The 24559-nt window shown below is 29.7% G+C and overlaps 2 protein-coding genes and 1 pseudogene across 6 annotated transcripts; 1 reads left to right on the forward strand and 2 right to left on the reverse strand.

Annotated features, from left to right (window-relative positions):
- The first annotated feature begins 3709 nt into the window (after window positions 1-3709).
- LOC105138801 (probable disease resistance protein At5g45490) lies at window positions 3710-5231 on the forward strand. The gene has a single exon (XM_011045020.1). The coding sequence runs from the start codon at window positions 3904-3906 to the stop codon at window positions 5101-5103; it is 1200 nt and encodes a 399-aa protein (XP_011043322.1). The 5' UTR covers window positions 3710-3903; the 3' UTR covers window positions 5104-5231.
- A 96-nt stretch (window positions 5232-5327) lies between these two features.
- On the reverse strand, window positions 5328-10081 carry LOC105138802 (disease resistance RPP13-like protein 4). Of its 5 annotated transcripts, none has more exons than XM_011045023.1 (2): window positions 7180-10081; window positions 5328-5536 (listed from the first exon to the last, which is right to left on the reverse strand). In XM_011045023.1, the coding sequence occupies exon 1, from the start codon at window positions 9710-9712 to the stop codon at window positions 7205-7207; it is 2508 nt and encodes an 835-aa protein (XP_011043325.1). In that variant the 5' UTR covers window positions 9713-10081; the 3' UTR covers window positions 5328-5536; window positions 7180-7204. The 5 variants fall into 5 exon arrangements, 4 of the variants coding, with proteins under 4 accessions (XP_011043325.1, XP_011043323.1, XP_011043324.1 ...); XM_011045021.1 differs by lacking the exon at window positions 5328-5536 and adding an exon at window positions 6417-6959; XM_011045022.1 differs by lacking the exon at window positions 5328-5536 and adding an exon at window positions 6417-6959 and having other exon boundaries at window positions 7176-10081.
- A 5128-nt stretch (window positions 10082-15209) lies between these two features.
- LOC105138804 (putative cyclin-D6-1) lies at window positions 15210-16591 on the reverse strand (annotated as a pseudogene).
- Between the last annotated feature and the right edge of the window lie 7968 nt (window positions 16592-24559).

Raw genomic sequence — 24559 nt, forward strand, 5'->3', positions numbered from 1 at the left:
TTGTAGATTAATGCCCTAGAACTTGAAATCGTCAGGTGGATTGGTCCACTGTATGAAAAGGTAAACGGTAGGGGTTATCTGTGAAGATTAGGAGAAGATTTTTGATTAAGAAGTAATAATTATTTTTTAAAATATTTTTTTTTTAAATATATCAAATTAATTATATATATTTGAATCTAAAAATTTAAATTATTTGATAAGATATCATAATATAATTTATATTATTTTCTGATATAAACTTTCGATGATTTCATCATGAAGCAAAAATGTTATAATAAAGTTAAATATATTATATTTAGATAATTTAATAACTACTTAATTATTAAAACTCTGATAAAATATTAAATAATGATTTCAATCTAAAAATTTAAATTATTTGATAAAATATCAAAATATAATTTATATTATTTTTTGATATAGACTTTCTATGATTTTATCATGAAGCAAAAATGTTATAATGAAGTTAAATATATTATATTTAGATAATTTAATTTTAAATTTGAAATAGATAAAGATTCAAGTTGAAAAATCTTAATATATATATATATAATTAAATTTAATAATAATATCAAATAAATTCATGCAGTATGGCACTAAAAAGCTACCAATACTTTGCGGGTGTAAAGGATGCAAACAGAGATAGAGAAGTCGACAGTAAAGCTTAAAAGATTAAGAATCCTTGTGTTGATGTCTTCCACGATGTATCCAACAGTGTTAGGTACCAACCATATGCTCATCTTGGTCAAAAAGCATAATTAAATTTGCTGGTAGATGGTTTAAAAACTTTATAAATATATTAAAAGCAAACAATTTGGAATTATAATATTCTTCTTTCATCAATGTGAATGGACAGAATCAATGAACTCTCGCCTCAAACTTCGTGTTAAATGGGAAGTCAATTTTTAATTGTACATTTTTCACATGAATGCCATCAGCCGGGTGTAGACAGAACTCCATGCATATTATCAATTCATTCCATGGAATATTTTAATGATTTTTTAAAATATATTTTATGTTTTTAGATTGTTTTGATTTGCTAATATTAAAAATAATTTTTATAAAATAAAAAAATAATTTTAATATATTTTTAAATAAAAAATATTTAAATACATTAAGAGAGCTTAATTCTACAGGTCAAAATAAGCTGGTTGCTGCAAATTCTTTGAAGGACTGGTCTTCTGGAGAACCCAGTTGTCTGTTAAATATCCTAGAATATCTATAATCAATGAAATAATGAAGGATTGATTAGCGTTAGGGATCAGTTACTTCCCCTTGATATGTATAATCATTGAACTTAAATATAATAATAATTAAAGTTTTTTTTATTTTAGTTTATATGGAATATGGAAATTTTATTTTAATTCATTTTAAAAAACACAAATAAAAGAAATCATAATTTAATGAAATCTTTATTGATATGAACTATAAATTATAGTTTACTTTCATGGAATGAAAAAATAAATTTGAAAAAAATATATACATAAAAAAAGTTAAAATAAAATATTGAAAAAAACGTAATAGGTAAATGTTGCTTTCTTCAACCTTTTATCAGTTTTTAGGCTTCGGGGAAACGTATCATTCACCACCCAAAATGATATCTTTGGATAATTTTTCAAGAATAAGATCAAATATTAATTATGTTTATGTAATCAATTAAGACACAAATTTCATTTTCAATTTTCTATATCTAGAAATCCAAATTCACATATTTCTCGAATCCGGTGATAAAATTGTGTAAAAAAGTGGTTATGGATTCCTTTTTATAAGAGCTTTCGTATGAAGGCAACCTTACCTTTTTCTTTTTATACATCATATTTCATTTAGTTCAGTTAATGAAAAAAGTTAAATGAAAATGAAATTAAAAACAAAATTTAAGGACAAAATTTGATATAATTAACAAATAACAAAATTTGAGGACAAAATTTGATATAATTAACAAATAATATAATATTTCTAAATTTATATAATGAAAACATGTTATATCCCTATTTTATTTCTATAATCAAAAGTGTTTCTATTCTTCATTTTCTTTCTTTCCTTCCTTCCTTCGTTTTTTAATAGCAAAAACTATTTTAAATTATAAATTTTATGATATTTGTAAATGCATATTAAGTTGTTCAAGGGAATTTCATTTTATCTTCTTCCCCCTTCCACTCATAGAAACTTAACCATAGTTTAACGGGACACTTGATTTTAAATACCAAACAATCTTGAGATTCGATAATCATATCATTATATAAATATAACTAAAAGAAATGAGTATTTTATTGTTACTTTTCTTACGAAACTCTATGAACTTGCATGTTCATATGAACAATCAATCTCTAACATAAAATAAATTAAAACATGTAAAATAAAATAAATAGCCATGGTAAAACATTTACGTTTGTATCTATCTTTTACTTTTATTATAATTAACTTTTTAATTTATTATTTAATTAGCATCAGTAACTTGTTTTTATTTATCATTTCATTTAGTTTTTAATTAATTTATTAAGCATATATAACACCTTTTGTTTTCAAATTAAAAAAAAATGCATGGTACTTAAAAAAACATTCATAACACCTGCATTTCCTTCTGTTGCATTAAGAAGTAATTACTTAAAATCTTATCTTAGTTTATAGATAAATGATCTCCTCATAGATGGATTTAATCTCCGATAATTGTAAATTTTGCAAATAAGAAGGAATAATTTGAAGAAAAACTAATGATTTTAAAGAATTACTAATAAATAAATAAGAAGGGAATGCTAGCAATTGTTAAAAGAGATTGTCCATAAACATTTTATCGTGGTAGATAATATTTTTTATTAAAATAATATTTTTTTATTTTTAATCTCAATACATTAAAATTATCTAAAAATATCTAAAAATTATTAATTTAATATTTTTTAAGTAAAAAATAATTTTAAAAACACTTGAAAAAAACAATTAAAAACAAACATTCACTGCTTTTTCATGTATAAGAATCGTGAAGGAACAGAAGGCCTTAAAGAAACGAACAATCCACGATAATTAGCCCATAAACATTGCCATAATTATTATCCATTTAATATTTAAGCAAACCTCCTGTGATTAATCAAACTGCCTGGAACCTCTAATTGAAGCTTAGTAACATCTGGCTAAGTGGGTTTATCGTTATAATTGACTTAACTTAAAGCAAGTGAAGCTGTGAAAGGTCATACATGCTCTACTGTTAGCTTACCTTCAAGAGGAAGTTTTCATTGCAGCCAAGTTTAAAATTTATTTATTTTTTATTATTTTAAAATTGTTTACACATGTTATATTAAAAATAAATTTAAAAATAATAATAAAAAATTATTTTCATTTTTACACATGTTATATTAAAAATAATAATAAAAAATTATTTTCATATATTGTTTAAACAAAAAATATTTTAAAAAAATTAACTATTCCTATCAAATCAAATTACTATTTATTTTTGTGTTTCAAAAATATTTTTAAAAAATTTTAAATATTTTTTTATTTTTTAAATTAATATATTTTTAATGTTTTCAACTATTTTGATCTTCTCATATTAAAAATAAATTTTTTAAAAAATTATTATTTTAATATATTTTTAAATAAATTTTTTTAAAAAAATCATGATCACTTTTTCAATATAAAAATACTAGTTTAGGACTCACAACTTTTAATTGAATTATTTTCTACAGCATAATTGGTAATAAACAAATGATAATAAAATAAAATAAACCCAACAAGGAAGACTTCGCTAAGTCAATGAACTCCAAAAAATGTCTCTGCAATTCATCTTCCTTGTATCTTCTTTGACATCATCTTCTCATTAAAAAAACCAAGGCATTTCATCAGTTCTTTTTCGTCGCACCAAGTCTTGAATTTATTGCAATCTTGGCAAGCAAAGATTGACAGAGTATTTCTGATATGGATGATGAAGTTGTAAGCTATTTGCTGAATCAATTTAGTGGTGGTCTTCAATCTTCCAAAGTTAGCTGGAAAAGAGATCTTCAGGAACTGGAGAAACTGATTCGACGAAATATTGAGAACGCACCCGCTGGAGAGAAGCCATCACTCAGGGAAAAGCTCTACCGCCTCAACAACATTTTGGTTGAATGTCAGGCAGCATCGTTCTTATCTCGTGAAGGAATAATTTCCCTGTGGAGAATCAGGAATACTTTGAAAGAAATCAAGGAGGAGCTTAAATCGAAAGATTCTATTACAATTTCCTCAAATGGAAACTTTAGTCCACGACGGGATGATCAGGGGAACTCATCAAATGTTAGAGATACTGGCCGCCAGAGTCATCAATCTGTAAGTCCGCTGGTGGTTCATGGCTTCGATGATGAAATAATGTCACTGATGAAACTGCTTGTTTACGAAAGAAGTAAAGAAAAGTTCAGTGCTGTCGGAATCACAGGGATGGCTGGTGTCGGAAAAACCACACTATGCCAAGAAATTATAAAGAGAGATGAAGTGAAGAAGCACTTTGTTCCTAGGATTTTGGTAAGCATGTCGCAAAAGCCTGATGGGAACAAAGATGCAAAGATAGCTCTTGTGGAAAGAATACTGCTTTCACTTGGAGTTGAAGAAAATACCATCCAATCCGTTTCTAACCGCGGCCTTTCAGCTCTGATCTGTGCACTTCATGTGCATCTGATGGGCAAGAAGTATATGATTGTCCTCGATGATGCTCAGGAAGTAGATACGTGGTTTGAAAACCTGAATTCTCCTTTAACTGGTAAGGTTAAATGGGAGCAAAGCCTTGCGTATGGATTGCCGAAAGGCTATGGAGGAACAGTACTTGTTACGAGTAGGAATAAGGACTTGGCAAAGAAGATGGTCGGGGAGGAAAATGTACATCCCGTTCTGCCTCTTGCAGATAAAGAGAAATGCTGGCTTATTTTCAAAGATGCCGTTGAGCAAGATGGGACACCATTCAATCCCCCAAATGTGGAATTGGAGGATCTAAAAAAGGAGATCATAAGAAAGTGTTCTGGCCTTCCATTAGCAGCAAGAGTGCTTGGGGAAATTATGAAAGAAACAATGGAAGAGGCACCCGTGCCTAATGGTCATATTGTGACAGTTCATCCACAGTTACCAACTGACAGCAATTCAAATGTTTAATGCTTGTTTTGATCTATTATTACCTTTTCCCTTCAAGATTTTTCTATGGTTTTCACCTCCTTTGTCTTTGATCTACATTGTCATGTTTCTATTTCTGAGTTTTGAATGAAAAGTTTCTCTTCTCTGCACGTTCAGTTGCAATATTAGCTGAATATTCCTACTATAGCTGCTCGTTTGGCTTCTCTCTACTTGCAACAAATCCTCATAGCGGAAGACATTGATTTGCAGTTGGATCACTGAATGATTTTGTTATGTGATGAAGTTGCCCAAATCTGCTTCTTAGGAGGTATTGTCTCATGTTAGGGCTGATGGCCTTGAGGTGAATTTTGTTCTGAGAAAACCGTCTAGAGTAGAGGTGATACTTGAAGCATACAAGTTGTCAAGGCTCTTAACTCTTTGCCGACATGGGATATTATCATCGTTGTTAAAAATCCTACAATTTTATACAAGCATGGTAAAACAGCCAGCAGCTACCACAATCAACATAAGATGTGGGATAATCATCCATTGCAGTTCATCCTCTCTTGTTATTCAGGCCTTCCAAATAAATAAATAAATAAATAAAAAGAGATAAATCTGATAAGATGAAAATACACCATTTGAATTTTTTTTTTGGTTGAAATAGCATATTTTAACTTTGTCGCATTTTTGTTAAAGTAGAATTATTTAACTCAACTGATTGGCTAATTGGATTTAGTTGTATTATTTAGTTAATTATTTCATATAAAAATCATAATTTTATAAACTTTTCCTTCTAAATATATTTTATAAATAAAAAATATATATCTGTTCAATTTATAAACTAAAAAATAAATTAAAATTAAAATTTCAAAAAACAATATCAATAATGTAACTAGGTTTATGATAACATGTAATTCGAATTCATAATTAAATAAAACTTTGCTCTATACATTACATAAATAACCTAATAAATATATTTATAAATTTTTAATTGTGCTATACTAAAATAATAAATTAAAAAAGTTATTACTTTTAAATTTTTACAAGAATGTTTTAAGATTGTTTTTTTTTTATAATAACTATTTCATTGCTACGAATATATTAGATTTTTATTTTTAGATATCTTGGTTTAATATAACTCAAAACAAGAATATAGAAAGACCAAGACTTTCTGAAGTCAACCTCAGGCTCCGGCATGGCCACATGCATCGTCCTGGCAGGCCTAATATCAAATAATACCCATACAGTCTGGCATTATGGTTTTGTCATTAGTTTATGGTCGATTTTGTCTTTGTAAAAGCGAGTACAGCATTATAATCACAGAAAGTTCATACATCTAGATATAATTCTTGTTAAATATCAAGTGGAAATTCTTTAATTAAAGCCAGCACAAAGTCGACGATAGGGACAGAATAATTAAGTATTAGTTCTTCTACCATTCATGATGGAATTAAATAAATATTTCACATGAATTTCATCATCCAAGTGTAGACAGAACTCCAAACAAATTATCAGTTCATACCCTGATGTTTAATGGCCTGCATATTTTGAGACAGCTTAATTCTACATGTTAATTAGGCGCTGCGAATTCTTTTCTGGACTGGTCTTGTGGGCAGAAACCACCCTATCTGTTAGATATCCTACAGTATCGATAAACAATGAAATTATGAAGCAGTGATAAGCATTCAGGAGCAGTTATTTACATGAAGGAATTTCTAGATCCATACACTTCCTATTTGAAATTACCGGCGGCCGAATCCAGCCCCTTGCTAACTCCTAGCAATGGCATGGTCAGTTTGTGAGAATTGGAGGCCTCACGGCTAAACTAAATCATCCCTCTAGTTTCCCTGCTAACTTGGTCCTTCGAAGCTTAAAAATAAGTAGACCATCAAATCCTATGATCATGGAGTGCATCAAAATTCAAGTCTTCAGAGTTCCATGACAGTTCATATCAGAATTTATGGGACAGCCTCCAAAAATCAAAATATAAAATCATTGAATGGAAATGATATTTTTGGAGCTCAAATATACTCAGACTCTCTTTCTTTTACATACAGAAAACAACCTTGCAGATGTAATGAAATGAAGAACGGAATCGAAATTAAAAATACATGCCTGAAATGTAGAACATACTTTGAACTCAAGTAGAACTTTTGGAAAGGAAAGACCATGTCAATCCTAATTCTTCCAACGGCTGGTTTGCTAGCTTTTCTCTGTCCAGCCACACTCCGGTGCCATCACAAGGGAAGAAAGTCAGTTTAGGACATTTAAATTTCTCCAAGTAAATCAAATGCGGAAATGCATCATGCAGTGCTCTCCAATCCATCTTTAGTTCTTTCAAAAATTTGAGACGCAGTATCTTGACATTCCACTTTTGATTTCCACCCTGAGCTTGACCCAGAGCACTGAGATGCCCACCTCTGATGTAGAGTTTCTGAAGATTTTTCAGTCTGAGAGGTGACAGCCACTCAGGAGCCTTAGTCTCAGGGTAACACTGAAGATCCAGCTTCACCAAATGTTCAGGAAGGTCAGGAATCACTGCAGTGATGTTCTCTTGTCTAAAGGCATCGATCCTTCTCAGTCTTCTCGAGTCATTTCTAATTTCCTTTTTTTTGACACGGGATTTCCCTCCCCATTCAATTGTTAGCTTCTGAAGCGCTGTGATATGCCTTAGCGCTTTCAGGTCTTGAACTCTAGGGAAATCTTTCTTGGTTGTATAGATGCTCAGTTTCCTCAACTTTGGCAATCCTTTTAAATCATCAAGAGTTCCTGCATTTTTTATTTTCAGATTACTAATTACAAACCCCTTAAGGACTTGGAGTTCAGTAAGTGACCCAAACCCCTTGGGCATGTAATCCAGCATGTAGCACTCAGAAATGTCCAAGTGTGTCAGCTTCTGGAGCGACACAATATTCTCTGGAATTGCCTCCAGATTGTGGCAAGAATTAAGATCCAAAATCTTTAGATTGACAAGCTTCTGGATGGTTTCAGGAAGCTCGTTGATCCTAGAGATTCCTTGCAGACTGAGAAACTTCAGATGCTTCATGTTCCTCAACCCCTTCAAGAATTCAGTGCTCTCCACTTCAACATGATGCTGCTGCTTCATGTTCCTCAATCCCTTCAAGAATTCGGTGCTCTCCGCTTCAACATCATGCTTGGTCTCCTCTGCTTCATTGGTCTCTGCTTCATCGTTCTTCTTAGATGAGTTCTCCCACCTTCCCAAGCAAAGAACATTAATGTTTCTCATCCTGGAGAACCATTCTGTGTTTAAATCTGGATAAGGATCGTTGACATTGAACAAAGCGTGCAGTGTCTCTGGTTTCGACTCCAAATCGAGCAGCGCCTGCCGAGAATATTTCTCTCCAGTTTTGATCAAACAAGCCCTCTGACTAGTTGAAAAGTTCCCCGTGGGATTCCCCATTGAATCAAAATGGAAGAACCCCACTCTTTCAGCTACAAAAATAACCGCATAACGAATCAATGAGTGCGTCCTGAACCCAACCAGTCTACGTTTCTTGATCTCAGGCTCAACAAACCCTTTCTCCAAGAATTTCTTCAAAATGCCATCAGCAACTTCCTCAGGCTTGTCAGCATCAACTTTTGGGTCTATGAAACCCTCTCCAACCCACCAATACATCAGCAATCTCTTCTTGACAACAGAATTCTCAGGAAACACTGAGAAACACAACAAACAAAGCTTATCTCTTAAATCAAGACTGTTATAACTCTCTTTAAAATCTACAAAAGATGAACACCCTTCAAATGCTTTGTTACCGCGTATTTTAAGAATCTCATCGATCAAATTCAGGGAATCTCCCCCACTAACATTTTGCGACTTGAGTACTTCATTGGCCAAATTCAGCTTGTATGGTGACGGTATGTGATACTTCAACTCCATTACCATCCCAGCAATTAACTTAATGTTAAGTTGCATTTGCTTGGTTAGGATGGCATGATTACCGGTGGTGCCATTTCGTACTCGTTCTAAATTCCTTAAGACACCCTGCAGGAATTCACCTTGTCTTTGAAGACTCTTGAATTGGTTGCCAACATGTAGTTCTAGATGTTTGAGTTTGTCACAGGCGCTTTGAACATAGTATAAATCTCTGGTCAATTTCTCCAACTGATTATGCAGTTTTTGGTTGCTTTCACCTTCAGAATTCACACTGCCATCATTGCCAACATCGGCCGTGATGTTCTTGTCCTTGATATTAGCATTATTGCTGGTTGTGGTGTTGCCGTCGCTGTTGCAGCCGCCTTCAGTAGTTGTGGAGGTGCTGGTAGAGCCGGAGCGGGAGCCGGAGCCGGAGTCAAGGGCAGAGGCCAGAGAAGGAGCCGGGCCAGAGGTGGAGATGGAGAGGGCGGTGGCGGTTGCTGTGGCAGCTGTAGTATTATTTCTGTTTCCTGGTGTGGATATGGAAGTGGTGGTGTTACTGCCAATATTGTTGTCATTAACGTTGCTGCTGGTGGTGGCGGGGGGGGGCGCGGGAGCATCAAGAGTAGTGGTGGTGATTGAGTTATCGGTATTTAATTGTGGGAGCAAAGGAATTGATGACTTGGCAGCGGAAACAAGATCAATCAAATCCGGAATTGAGGCGATAATTTGTTGAATGGTCAATGCATCTCTAGAGCTAACAACAGATGACATGATTATGCCGAAAACTCAAGAAAACTAGAGAGTGAAAGACAGGAAGTTCACCAAACCAGGACACGAACTTCAGTTTGAGGCCGAGCTTGAGTCAGTTTGAACCAAGACTGATCAAACATGAACCTGCTCAGTTGAGACCGCCCCCAGAAAATGAAACATCAGTTTTTGAGCCACTTGCTGTTTACATTTTGTTAGAGAGGAGCCCATATAATGGGATCTGAAAATTCTGCTCTTCTGCCGTCTGAAAGGTTGTGGATATATTAATTAGCTTGTATCATTGGTCAACTGAGTTCTTGTCTGCGTACAAGTGATTGTTAGCTGGAAAGGAAGACTAGACTTCTAAGTTATGTTCTTGGTCTTTGTTTAAAGGGAAAAGGAAGGAAATGCAAAGGGATAAAAAAATATATAGCTTTTTTCAAGAGTTTAACCACAGCTCATCTGCCATCTGTATTGAAAGTGATTTTATAGTTTGTCTTTACATTTTCAAGATATATAAAAAAAAATTAAAAAAATTTATTTTTAAATTATTTTAAATTAAAAGGATGAGAAAGCAAAGGAAAAAGTTGAAAATGGCTTTACTCATCAATCATTAAACAAATTATTCATAACTTTTCAACTTGAAACTAGCACTATCGATATAAAAATATGATTTTAATATTTTTTTTAAAATATATTTTTTTATTAACGTGTAAACTTATTAAAAAATTGTAAATACATGTTAAATTGTTGAGGGGATTTCATTTCATTTCTCCCATTTCCACGTGTATAAAAACTCAATCATACTCACTGTAATAATTGATTTAAATACTGAATAATCTTGAGATTATGTAATCATAATATTTGTATGTAAACGATCTCTTTAATATTTAATTAGAAATAAATTTAATTTAGGACTAACATATATTTTGTAAATAAGGAGGAAAATTTTGAAAAAAAAAAAACTAATGGAAGAAATTAGTATTTGAAAAAAAAAAAAAAACTAATGGAAGAAATTAGTCTCCGATTGCTCTAAATTTTACGGATCACAACCCACCGAGAATGGCTTGGTCCACTGTCAATCTTGGAGAGCCCAAGAAATCACTTGAAAAATTAGGTGATTAGGGAGTAAGATGTTGATTATAATTATTTTTAAAAATATTTTTTATTTTTAAAAAATTATTTTTAACATAAACCAATCAAAATAATTTAGTTTCAAACTCAGCTTTCTCAAACTCAGTGCACCCGACCAAAATAAAGAGAAGAACCCTGTTATATGAAAGCCTGTCGGTTTAGGCCTTACCTCAGTGCACCCAACCATTGTCCTAATTGTCCATCCACTCAAACAGATCCTCCACAAACCAGTCGAATACATCTAGATAAGCATCAATCCATTAAGCTTATGAATCCTTGCTTATAACATCAAACCAACCATCAAAGCACAAAAAGGTGCGAGCTTCATTGTAGAGATCTTCTCTTTCAATGAACCATCGATGGAAGAATAAGTCTCCATATGCCACCCTCATTGGATTGGTCTTGAAATTTGTTTACAGGCGAGGCCTCTAATATCAAAGGATGCGCGCATGCATGATGTCCATTGGTCCAGACTAGGAGGTGAATGAGCACGATCTCAATTTTGAATTATCTTTATTTAATAATACGGTAGAGTATAACCCTAATCATAGGTCTGACACAAGCTCTCTTTTATATTCAAATCAGAAAGTTCAATATTTTTTTTTTGGGATTTTCAGAGCCTGTTTGTTTCTGCGTTTCAAAAGTGTTTTTGAAAAAATTTAGGATTTCCAGAGAAGGTTTGTTTTTGCGTTTCAAAAGTGCTTTTAAAAAAATTTAAAAATTTTTTATTTTTTTATTAACTTTAAATTAATATGTTTTTAATATTTTTAAATCATTTTGATGTGCTGATGTCAAAAATAATTTTTAAAAAATAAAAAAACATTGTTGGTATATATTTTAACACGAAAAACTATTTGAAAATCAACAACAAGAATACTTCCAAACAGGCTCTTCAATATATTCAGCGAGGTATGATGAAATGGTTTCGTCATGCTCTTCAACACAACCTCTTAAATACAAGTGTTTAGACATATATTGATGATGATGACGCATGAACTAATTGGAGTCCCAATATTTACAAGCAGTGGTTCATATGAATTTGAGAAAACTGAAAAATATATTGTCATTAATTTGTTGTGGCCGTTCAATTCAATGCCCTCATCTTCCAGCTAGGTGTCACCATTGGAGACTGTGATGTCGCTTTCGTCTTCCTTTCGCAGTTGGTGCATACAGCACACTTGATGTGACATAATGTATGGTGAGAAATATGATTTGTTAATTCCTCTAAACTCAAAATGACATCAAATTTGAAAATGTTTAGGCACAGAATGCAGGCCATATTTTAATGTAGTGATCTTAAAAATATCTTTTTAAAAATAAAAGAATTTAATATATTTTAACATAAAAATCACTTTAAAAAACATTCATAACCACATTTTTAAATCATCCTTTCATATTTTTTTGAGAAAAAATTAATATTTAAAATTTTATTCAATAAAACTAATTATTAGTGAAAATAATCATTGTCTCACCTTCATTATAGACAAGTTGGAATATTTAATATCCCACTTGAAATATAATAGAGACTTAATTGATGGCATAAATTATAGCATGATTTATATTCTATGTTCCTTTAGCTTTGTCTATAAATAAACACACTGAAGAGCTGAGAAATAGAGAGAAAACTAAGAGCGAGAGAGTAGTAAAAAGAGCTTGAATATGTAGAGTTGAGTTGAGAAGAGTTTTCTCCTCCTCTTTATTTGTATTATTTTTTAAAATGATTAATACAAATTAGTAGTTCTGTGAAGTAGGCAAGTTGCCGAACCATGTAAATTTATATGTGTTTGATTGCTTGAATGTTCCAACAACTAGTATCAGAGTTTGTTCTTAAAAAAGATGGTGTTTGATCAAAATTCAAAAATCAAAGTTCTTAAAACGTGTTTCTAAACATACCATCGTATAGAAGAAGACAAGACGAATCCACTAGTGGGAACCTGGTGAAGAATTGACGTCTTGCATACTCGCACGCTCCAAGACCCGCCAACGACAGCACTACCCAGGCGCACCACATGCTCCACGAGTCTTCTTTCGTCAAATACCTGCAACTGAACTGGGCTGACTCGATACATCAGCATACAGTCAACAACCACAACAAGAATACTACACAGTCATCAACCACGTCTCCCGCCACGTCACCAGTACACGCTAGCACAGGCACGTCAAATCGAAGATCCACGTGGATCTAACACATCATCATATGTGGGCCTGCATTGCTTACATGTCTAACACATCATCATAGCATAGCCACATCAGCATATTGATTTTTGATCTAGTAAGTCATAGACACTATTTCTTCTAACACGTGGCTTCATCTCCAGCATCCAGTAATCTAAACGGACTTGATGTAAGGCATGTTCCTAGATTAAAGAAGAATTTGATCTCAGTCAGACAACTTGATGATAATTGTCATTCAATACTTTTTTCTGGAGGTATGTGAAAAGTATTGAAATGAGCAATGATAATGGCTCGTGGAAAGAAAAACAGCACCCTATATATGACCACAAGATTTACAGACATTATTGCCTCTACTGAAGTAGAAAATCAAGCATAACTATGGCATTGTAGACTCGGCCATATGAGTTAAAAGAGGATGAAGATTCTTCAGTTAAAGGGAAAACTGTCAGAGTTAAAAAATATTGATCTAGACATTTGTGAAAGCTGTGTTCTTAAAAAATAGAAGAAGCTCAATTTCTTAAAGGTTGGCAGGACCTTAAGACCAAGAAAGCTAGAACTGGTACACACAGATTTATGGGGACCGTCTCTAATTGCATCTATTGGAGGTTCTTGGTATTATGTGACTTTTATTTATGATTTCTACAAGAAGGTATGGGTCTATTTTCTGAAAAATAAATCTGATATGTTTGAAACATTCAAGAAATGGAAGGCTATGGTTGAGATTGAATCAGGTTTGAAGTTAAAATGCCTAAGATCTGATAATAGAGGAGAATATATTGATGGAGGTTTCAAAGAATATTGCGCTGTCAAAGGTATTTGAATGGAAAAAATCGTTTCAAGCACACTACAATAGAATGACATTGCTGAAGGAATAAATAAGACCATCAATAAATGAGCTAGAAGCATGAGGTTGCATTCTAGATTACCTCAAACATTTTAGGATGATACAGTTCATACTGTAGTTTACTTGATCAATCGTGGACTATCAATTCCTTTGGAGTTCATATTGCCCGAGGAAATATAGAGAGGAAAAGAAGTACAACTCTCTCATTTAAAGGTCTTTGGGTGTGTTTTCTATGTGCATATAGATTCTGATGCTCGCAACAAGCTAGATGTCAAATCTAAGAAATGTTTCTTTATTGGCTATAGACATGAAGAATTTGAATTTCAGTTCTAGGATTATTAGAATAGAAAAATTATTTGAAACAGGAATGTGATCTTCAATGAGAAAGTTTTGTAAGACAGATCAAATGTAGAAATAGATATGACTGATTCAGTTGCAAGTCCACAAAAATCTAAATTTATAAGATTAGAAGGGCTCCCCAATATTACCGAGCAGAACAAAAATCATGAGTTTTTATAAGAAGATTCAAACACATATATACCTACTACTACATAACAAGATGCAGAGCTTAGTGAACCAACTATTTATATTCACAGTTCTTTAAGGATTGTAAAGCTTCCACAACGGTTCACACTTCTACTGAATTATATTTTGCTAACAAATGGTGGTGAACTACTAATTTATGAAGAATCCTTACAAGATGGAAGCTTTGTCTAGGATGTATAAGAAACCCTCAATAAATAATAAAGTACACTTGATGAAGAAGTTGTTTCAACTTGTCAATCTCTTCAATGCTGGATCCTGCAATTAACATAGCATCCATGTATAATAGTAGAATGATATAGGAGTTGTCAAAATAGTTTGAAATGAAGGATCTAGGAGCTGCTAAACAAATACTTGGCATGAGAATCATAAGAGATAAAAATAAAGGTACACTAAAGCTTTCACGAATGGAGAGCTTGAGTGTTTAGAGTTGAGTTGAGAAGAGTTTTCGTTTCTTCTTTGTTTGTATTATTTCTTTAAGTGATTAATACAAACAAATAGTTTTGTGGAGTAGATAAATGGCCGAACTACTTAAATTTATGTGTTTGATTGCTTAAATGTCGCAATACTAACAACCAACAAACTAAAAATAACTTAAATAATTTATCTTAGGAAAGCAATTGCCACGTGAAAAATAAATAAAATCTAAAATTAACATGAAAATATAGAAAAACTATAATTTTTAAACATGAGTAATCAAGGCTTATATTTGAATCCAAGAAAAGGACTAAAAATCATGTCTTTAAAATGAATCTTGACCTCCAAAACAACCTTTAAAATTAATTAAATAAAATAAAATTGAATCAATCAAACACTTTGGTCACTAGTTATGATCTATTAAAAATAATAGTACATGCTTGTCCTTCCGAACTGTTTTCTTTGAGTTTTTGTTCACATGATCCATGGAATCTCAACTAAACATTCCATGTAATGATGGGGGTTCTTGTGCATGACTTCGTATCTAACATTGCCTCGTGCCATTTTCGTTCTCCACCATTTCTTGCAGCGTACCAAAGCAATTAAGGAGATTCTCCTAAAACACGAATAGTCATTAATTACCACCAATATGGCTGAGTAGAAAATCTTTCGTGTAAAAAAATAAATAAACTAAAGAATGAAATTTTGGGCTTACTTCATTCACACATTCAAAAGCGGAGATTGAGAACTTGAAAGAAGGGAACTGCAACGGGAGTAGTTCTTTGGATGCTACAAGAAGGGCTGATGCTGCAATAATAGATGGCTTGAACTTGAGTAACTTAATTTCTGCAATAACAAACATGGAGTTAATAATCAGAACTGAGCTAAATGCAACAAAAATAAACATTTTGAGAAAAATTAACGATTACCATTTTGAGCTTTAAAAATAATCTCCGGAGCTCGGTCCTTGAGAGTTTGAGTCAATGCTGGATCTTTAAGCTGCGATGAGGAAATGAAGAAATGCACAAAAGAGAAGGGTGTGATCGATCTCATTCTCCAATCCAAAGTATCAAGGATGAGAAGTTCCATTCGGTTAATTGTTTTGTTGTCAAAGATGAAACCAGCTTCGTCTCCCTGTTTAGTTGTTTAAATTGATCGTAAGTTTCCATGTCCAACCTCATGTCATACTGTCAACCACTAAATGGGGAGATATGACGGTCTGTCACCTGAAAATTAGAGATTGAGAAGTCTGTGTTCTCCATCTTTGCAGCAAGAGAAAGGCAAGAGACTACCACAAGTCTAAGAATCCATGGCTTTCCTTGCTTCCAAGAACCAGCAATATGAACCAGAATTTAACATATCAAGAATTTTAACAAAATAGAAAAATACAAATCATTTTGATGTTCTTTTTCATACCGGAATTTTCATCCTGGAAATGAATCGATCCATGAAATTAACTGCAAGGTAGGGTATAAAGGGGCCACAGTTGCAGGAATATTGTGCCTGCCAAACAAAGAAAGTCATCATTACAACACTAAATACAAGAGCAATAACTTTTACCATTGTGCACTTACCTGTAAAATGAGGGAAATGGCTTCCTGACGAAAGGAGACGTAGAAGTGATCGCATGTTTCCAACAAGTTTAGTAGATTTCTTGAAGGCATGTGATCAAATTCAGAGGCAAAGAGATATGTGATCGTATCAGATTTGTGTTCTTCCGAGCTTGTCAACGGGTTTTCAAGATCTAACTTCATTTTTAAAAACTTTATACCTTCGTTGTTTCAGTTCTTCTTCTTCTTCTTCTTTTTTCTTGTTTTATTTGTCTATGAAAATGTGTTTTTATAATAAAGGAAAAAACAGAGTCAAGAGAAGGGAAAGAGAGCGCGTGGAAAACGATCCAAGCTGAGTACTCTTATCTATTTATTTTTCAACCATCTATAGTAAATACTCGTCGGTCGGTTTGCCCACGTGCTGCTTTTTCTTTCTCTCTCTCTCTCTTTTTTTTTTTTTAATTATGCAACAATTAAAATAAAACAAATTATTTAAATTTTAGATTGAAAAAATGTATCACGATAGTTTAAAACCTTTTTTTTATTTATGCATTTTTTTTAATAAAAAATAGCTTTTTTAAAAATCAATTCATGGTTTCTTGAATTAAAGCTTAAAATATTTAAAATAAATATTCATAATCATTTTAATAATTTAAATAAGAACTATATATTCCTCTAATCAAAACTCTTCTTCTTATTCATGCATTTTATTTTTCTTTAACTAAAAAATATCTGTTTTTTTTATTAAAAACAGTGTTTTTTGAATAAAAAACAGATATTATAATATGAAAATATGTTTTAATAAAAAAATTATGTTTTTATGATTTTAATATCACTATACAAAAATAAATAAAAAAATTAATTAATTGAGAAAAATATAGAAATAATTTATAATAAAAATATAAAAATAGATATTTTATTTTCATTAAATATCTATGAGAAATTATTTTGAAAAACTCCACATAATATAATTATGTATAAAATAATTATTAATATTATCATAAAAAAAACTCTATTCTTCTATGAAAATAATGGCATAATTGAATTATTTTTCAAATATCATTTTAAAAATTTGATTTCAAGAGAATAAATAAAACAAGAAAATAAAATAAATTATGTTACTATTTGCACAATAACTTATTATTAAAGGGTAATTATTTATCAACTTTTTTCTACATTTAAAATTCGTTTCATGCTTTTTTGCATCCGATCCATCCTCTGATCAAAATCCTTCCCGTGCAAGCTATTCTTCTTGTTTTTTTTTTGCAATATTGATTTCTGGTAATTGATCAAAATACTGTAGAATATAATTATGCATTTCTTTTTAGAAAACCTCCTGGCTCGCATGGCTCCCAGCTGTACTGTACTGGGAGCTTGAACATTTTTAACCATTTCAAATTCCACAAAAGGTCAAGGGAATGCAATTTAATATATGAATTGACGAATAAGCACGTGACATCTATAACAGTGTGAACGGTGATTCTTTTTCCAAGCTGAACTGTACTGATACAAATAAAAATAAAACTAAAAATAAAAATCAGAGCACGTAGTACTATACATTTAATCCGTTGCCCAAATGTTTTTTTCATAATTTTGACCTCGGGGATTGATTTGGGATCTAGTTAATACAAGCTTGGAATTTTATCGAGTTAAAAAAAATAAAAAAAGTTATAATTTGGTGTGACATAGTAGATGTAATAAACTGACCCAATAAAAATAGGTCATAATTTGATTATAACTAGTTAATTTTTATATTTTTTACTAAAATAATATTATTTTGAATTTTTTTTAAAATAGAAATTGATTTAATAACTAGAAAAAAATTCAAAATCTAAATCTTAAACCAGATTAAATTTAAAAACTATAATTTTTTTTTAATAAAATAAACATTCAAGCTGAATAATTTGTTCCATATATCCTATAATCTAGGCATGCAAGCTTAAAAAGAAGTTAAAGACAAATATAATGGCATACACAAGTAATTATTAATGCGGTGTCTTCTTCAAAATAATAATGAATTATTAGGTAAAAAATACAATTAAATAAAAAAAATTCTTGAATCAATTAATTATTTTTGAAAAATGATCAAAGAATAATATGTGTAATATAAAGTGAGTTAAATTTTCTGTTTTAAAAAAATTAGTATGAAAATACAAATTTCCAATAAATATGGTATAATAATAAGAAGTTTGAGAAGTGCATAGCAATTACCGAGTTTGAGTTAAAAAATAAACTTCTTATAAAATTTTAAAATAATTAGGGTTTTATTAACCCATAAATTATACTTAATTTTCTTAAATCTAAAAAAAAAGTTTAAAATGATTCTTTCTAAAAAAAGAAAACCCAGTACTGGCAAAAACGACCTTTAACAGTAAAGCCATGTGTCAGCGACACAGAACTCAGAAAAAAAAACATTAAAGATTTTGTAAGAGCAAGTACTTTTAAGGTTTTTTTCTAAAAAAAAATAAAAATTAATAGCCATGAAGTAGTGGTGACGAAGTTCTGCTGACGTCATCATTTTCATCCTCCAAGAAACTTGACGAAGACCATAAACGAACAAGCCATTAACTATTGCCAAGGACGGTTGTGAGGTCACTTTCTTGAATTTTTTTTTTAATTTTAATTAAGATACATCTAATTACCCGATCGATTAAAAATTCATTACTTTCAATCTCAAAATTGAAATAATTAAATAGGAGAACTTTAATTTTCAACGTTGTGCCATTGAATCAATAATTTATAAGGTTGCTTTATCTTTTTCCTTTTCATATGATTTCCTTTTTTAAAAAATATGTATTAAGGTTGTATTTAGTTAGAGTTTTAGAATAGAAATTATAAAAAGGCGTTTTGTAGAGAGAATAATAAATAATATTATCTGTTGTGATGAACAAGAAATTCATAGTTAAATGAAGAATAAGGAATTATTTAACAAATAAAAAAAACTTAAATACTATTTTCCATTAAATTTTGATACATAATATTGAACTTATATTCCATAAAATGCATTATATGGTTAGTAAAAATAAGATGATTAACGAATTAATTGAATTAATTAAAGTATTGTTTCTAAATGTTTCTAACAAATATTATCTTAATTAATAATAAATATTTATTAACGCTATTAAAATTAATATGTTTTATATTTTTTTATATAAAAAAGCAACCAATCTCAAAAGTTAAAGCATAAAGGATACGTAAAACTAATATTTATGTGCTTGTTAGATGACATTATATTAAATTGATCCACATGAGAATTCCATATAAAAATGTTACTTATGTTTATAAAAAAAGCTTATATGATGATTATGTAATTGATCTTTAAACTTAGATTACTAAATTATTTTATACAGAAAGTGTTATGTTTTGATTTTATTATATGTTATCTTAGTAAATATAACAAATGGACAAACATTGAATATAATATAAACTATATAAAGATATCTGAGAGGATTTATCACCCTATGTATATTAGAGAAAATGCTCCTCACGTTCTCAAATAGTATTGATTATTAAATCTTTGTGCATTTTAAATGAGATTTCAAAATTTTTTTAAATATTATTTAAAACATAAATGACTATAATGTTTTCTAACAAATATGATTTGATATGATAAACAAACTCCATGTTAAAATATCTAAATTAAAATATTATCAATAAAGAAATAATAATTATACTGATAAACTAGTAACTAAAAAGTTAAATCAAACCACTTATGACATTCTTAATATTTTAAGAATCATTACACGTTACTAGATAGTGTATTTAATTTTCAAATATAAATTAATCAATTATTGATAATAAATTAAAATATTTAATTTAATTTATTTTATTTATTTAGAATTATAATTTATATTTCGGTCAACATATTAGAAACATAATAAATCACACATATTAAGAACCATTAGTCAAAAATAAACTGGAATAATTAATCAATTGCGACTTGATTGAAAATAATTTTAGAAATTAAACACTAAAATGTATTTAATTCAGAAATTATAATTCTAGTCCTAAAATAATTAAGTAGAGACTTAATTGATTAAATTTAAAAAATTATCCTTAAATAATATATGAATATTAATTAAAGAAAAAATTAATATTTTTTTATTTATTAAATTTTTAAGATTCCCTGTAAATATAAAGCTAAGCCTATTATTTAAAAAAAAAAATTATGTAAAATAATTTTTATAAAACAATTATGTAAATATCAAATTAGAGCTAGCATTTTACACTTTGTGAATTCCTAAATTCTAAATAGAAAATTTAAAATATTTTTTATTGATTATTTATGTGAATTATCGGTGAAAACTAGGTAATTAAATAAGCCCTAAAAATTTAATTATAGCTGAAAAATATCAGATATTCAAGTAAATTTTATACAACTCTAAATTTATATAATAGTTTTAAAACTTCTAAATAATTTTATTTTATTATTTTTGAATTTTAAAACCCAACTATCAGCTGTTATGCCGGTTAGAGAGACTTTGCGAATATGGATGAAGAAATTGAAGGGAGGCATCCATTAATTAAGTTAGTTCCAATTCTTATTTTTTTTTTAATAAAAATAAACAAAGAATAAAACAAAAGTAATAATTCCTTTTTAGAAGGCTGGCTTTCTTTTGTTCCAGAAAGAAGAGGGTCCTAGAGGCCCAAACAGAGTAATAATCCTTGCAATAACGAGGACTGGGAGCACAATTATTAGCCCACATTCCCAAATAACCAGTAAGAGGTTCGGAAAAATGCTCTCTCATGCGTCAGTCCACCATATTTACTGTTTTTTTTTTAATTTTTAGAATTTAAACATTAAAGTTAGAAATATATAAAATATATAAAACCGATAGAAAGTACATTTTCAAAATATTTTAGAAAAAAAACTTAATTTTAATGCACCCAAAAATTGTCTTAGAAATATGCTTTACCTTCAAATTTTCCTTTGGCAACCAAAACCATCTATCCTCGAAGGAGAGTAGAATTATTATTGTATAAAGTTAGTCTATTAACTCTCCATTAACTAGATTAGGTAAATAAAATTCGATAGAACTATGCATCATCATGTGAGAGTACAAACATCATTCCATGTGTGTTGTCTTTAAAAATATACTTTTTCTAATGATTGGTAGACTATGATAATGTAATATATATATATATAATTTCAGATTTTTTTATCTTTAATATCAATATATCAAAACTATAAAAAAAACACATATCAAAATATTAATCTAATATTATTTAAGTAAAAAATAACTTAAAAAATAATTTTAAAAATAAAAACTAATATAGTGACAAACATGCACTACATCTGATATAATTTCTTAAAATAGAATCATCTGCCAAAATATATAGTTGATAATACTAGAGAATAACTCAGTTGTGTTTATAAAAAAGTCTTTTCTTTTAAAGAAATGATATGATTCTAAATGAAGTGTTTTGTGTAGTTTTAGGATTTGACAAGTTATTCAAAATAAATTTCGATTCACTCAACTTAGTTTAGATAAAATTAACTAATCAAATGAACTAAGTCATTTGACCTTAAATAACAAATATTAAAAAATATTGAAGTTTAATTTTTAACTAATTAAATATTAAAAAATAAAATTAAAAAAAAACATACAAAATAAAACACAAATAGTAACTATAAAAAAAGACCCTAGCCTACTTGGATCAACTCGCTAAAACTACATGTTATGTCATGAAATATGAATAACCCTATAAAAAAAATAAAGAAAATCACATGTATTTATGTTAGCTTATAAAACTTGTGGTCGAGAGACCTAGACCATTTGATTGGAAGTATCAAATTTGAAAAATCAAGAAGTTTAAATTTTAATAAATCAAATGTCAAATAATAAAATTAAAAAAAATAACAATAAAAAATAAGGATCAATTTTTTTATAAAAAAAGATGGATAATATTAGATTGAAGACCTAAATTTGAAAAAAAATATAAATAAAAAAAAAAACTAAAAGAAGAATTAAACCACCAAATCTTAAAATAAAAATAAAAATTAAAGCTCAGTAACTATATAAAAAAGACCCTAGTCTACTTGGATCAACTCGCTAAATCTACTTGCTATGTCATGAAATATAAATAACCCTATAAAAAAAATAAAGAAAATCACATGTATTTATGTTAGCTTATAAAACTTGTGGTCGAGAGACCTAGACCATTTGATTGGAAGTATCAAATTTGAAAAATCAAGAAGTTTAAATTTTAATAAATCAAATGTCAAATAATAAAATTAAAAAAAATAACAATAAAAAATAAGGATCAATTTTTTTATAAAAAAAGATGGATAATATTAGATTGAAGACCTAAATTTGAAAAAAAATATCAATTAAAAAAAAAACTAAAAGAAGAATTAAACCACCAAATCTTAAAATAAAAATAAAAATTAAAGCTTATAAGATAGGCATAAAAAATAAAAAAATAAAAAATCAAAATAATAAAAACTGATACTTAAATATACTCAACCAAAAGAACAACCTTAAAATTTTAACGAAAAATAAAAGGAAAAAAAGAGTCATTCAATGGCAAATCCGGTAGCTTTCGACCACACTTGCCACCTCTCCTAGGAAGTGATGCCAAGAAAAAAACAAATATCATTATAGAAACTAACATTTGAAAATTAAGCAGCCTCACATATGCCACCTAAAGAGCACGGGGCCACCCCATTTAAAATTTATCTTAACATATTTTTGTCAATCCCCACATCAATGAATCTAGGAATTCATATGATCATTGTACTTATTTTAAGATTAATCCAAACCCAAGCCAAGCCAAGTGCTCCTGTGTTTTTAATGTAAAGCCTGTATTGAATAGGTCGTTTTTCTTTTCAAAGCATTGATACCCTGCAAACTATTTATTTTTACTTTCTACGAAACCTTTGTATAAGCTATTAAAGAAGTTTGTAATCTTAGACAAATTAATGAAATCTTAATTCTAAGTATGAGTATATGTCGTATAAAAACCAATTTTCCAACATCAAATTATGATTTTGTTGGAATATGTATTACTATAATAAACTATATATTATATTAATTTCCTACCATTGAGGATTAATTTTTCTACGTTCAACGAGACAGGAAACTGACATATTGTGGAAGAATATGGTAGAAGGACATCACAGAGTGCGTAATACATAGCTGAAGTGATCGTAATTTAAATTAAATGATTTTTTTTACAATTATTATATATAGTCATCAATTAAATACATACCCAAGTCAAGGTCAGCCTTCTTGATGACATGATCAAGTGACGATCTGTTCAATTCTTGGAAACTTTGGGCATGTTTTCATTGCAGACTATTACAATATATTTTTTCTCCGGTGCCTTGTGTTGAAAGTAGAGAGAATTTGTTATTAAAAAATGAAATAAAAAAAATAAAGAAAGTGGAGAGAATTTAAAAAGACCAAATCGAATTAATAAATAAAGACCGGGTAAAGGTGGTCCAGTGCCTTCTGACTCTCGCAGCGGCAACCATGGTATTGACAGCGAAAGTTCCACGCTACCATCTAATGCCTTCTCGTAAACAATTAGTTGGGGCAATATATACATCATCAATAAGGCTCATTTACTATTTATACATTATTCAATTAAGTTTCATTAACCGTTAATTATTTAATTACTATACAATATTTAATTATTATACAACGAGCTAGTGAGAGTTATTTCTTATTATATAATAGAAACCAATGAAAATTTTGATGATTAAGAAAAATACAAGGTGATTTTTTTACATGAACGATAAATTCTGGTGACAAGTTACTTTTATTATCTTTAGTCTTTAGTTTGATAACCATTGTTATTTATTTTTTTAACTGTGATTAATTGAGTTTTTCTCACATTATCACAATAACCAAAATTATTTTTCAAATTAATATAATTAAAAAAATATTTTCTAATCATGTAACCTATTAATTAATACATGCAAGTATTATAAATATGTTTAATAGTGGTACGTATATTTCATGGGAGAAAGAGGTTTTTCCACGGTGAAGAGAGAGATTAGCGTGTAATCTTTTGTCAAAGGTATAATATTTTTTTATGTATAAATCATATTTTTAAAAGCTATAAAAATATGTTTTTTACTTGAGAAAAGCACAAATTATCTTTTATTCAAACACCTTTTTTTTAGATTAACGTGGGTGTCCGGGCCAGTTTGCGCGCACCACGACTAATCCCACGGGCCCTGAAGTTAACGACCATGTAAAC

Source organism: Populus euphratica, unplaced genomic scaffold, assembly GCF_000495115.2.
Source record: "Populus euphratica unplaced genomic scaffold, PopEup_1.0 scaffold159.1, whole genome shotgun sequence".
NCBI classification, from domain to species: Eukaryota; Viridiplantae; Streptophyta; class Magnoliopsida; order Malpighiales; family Salicaceae; genus Populus; species Populus euphratica.

Excerpts from the sequence above, each read along its gene's own strand:
- LOC105138801 (XM_011045020.1), top strand. The coding sequence starts at position 3,904 with ATGGATGATGAAGTTGTAAGCTATTTGCTGAATCAATTTAGTGGTGGT.
- LOC105138802 (XM_011045023.1), bottom strand. The coding sequence starts at position 9,712 with ATGTCATCTGTTGTTAGCTCTAGAGATGCATTGACCATTCAACAAATT.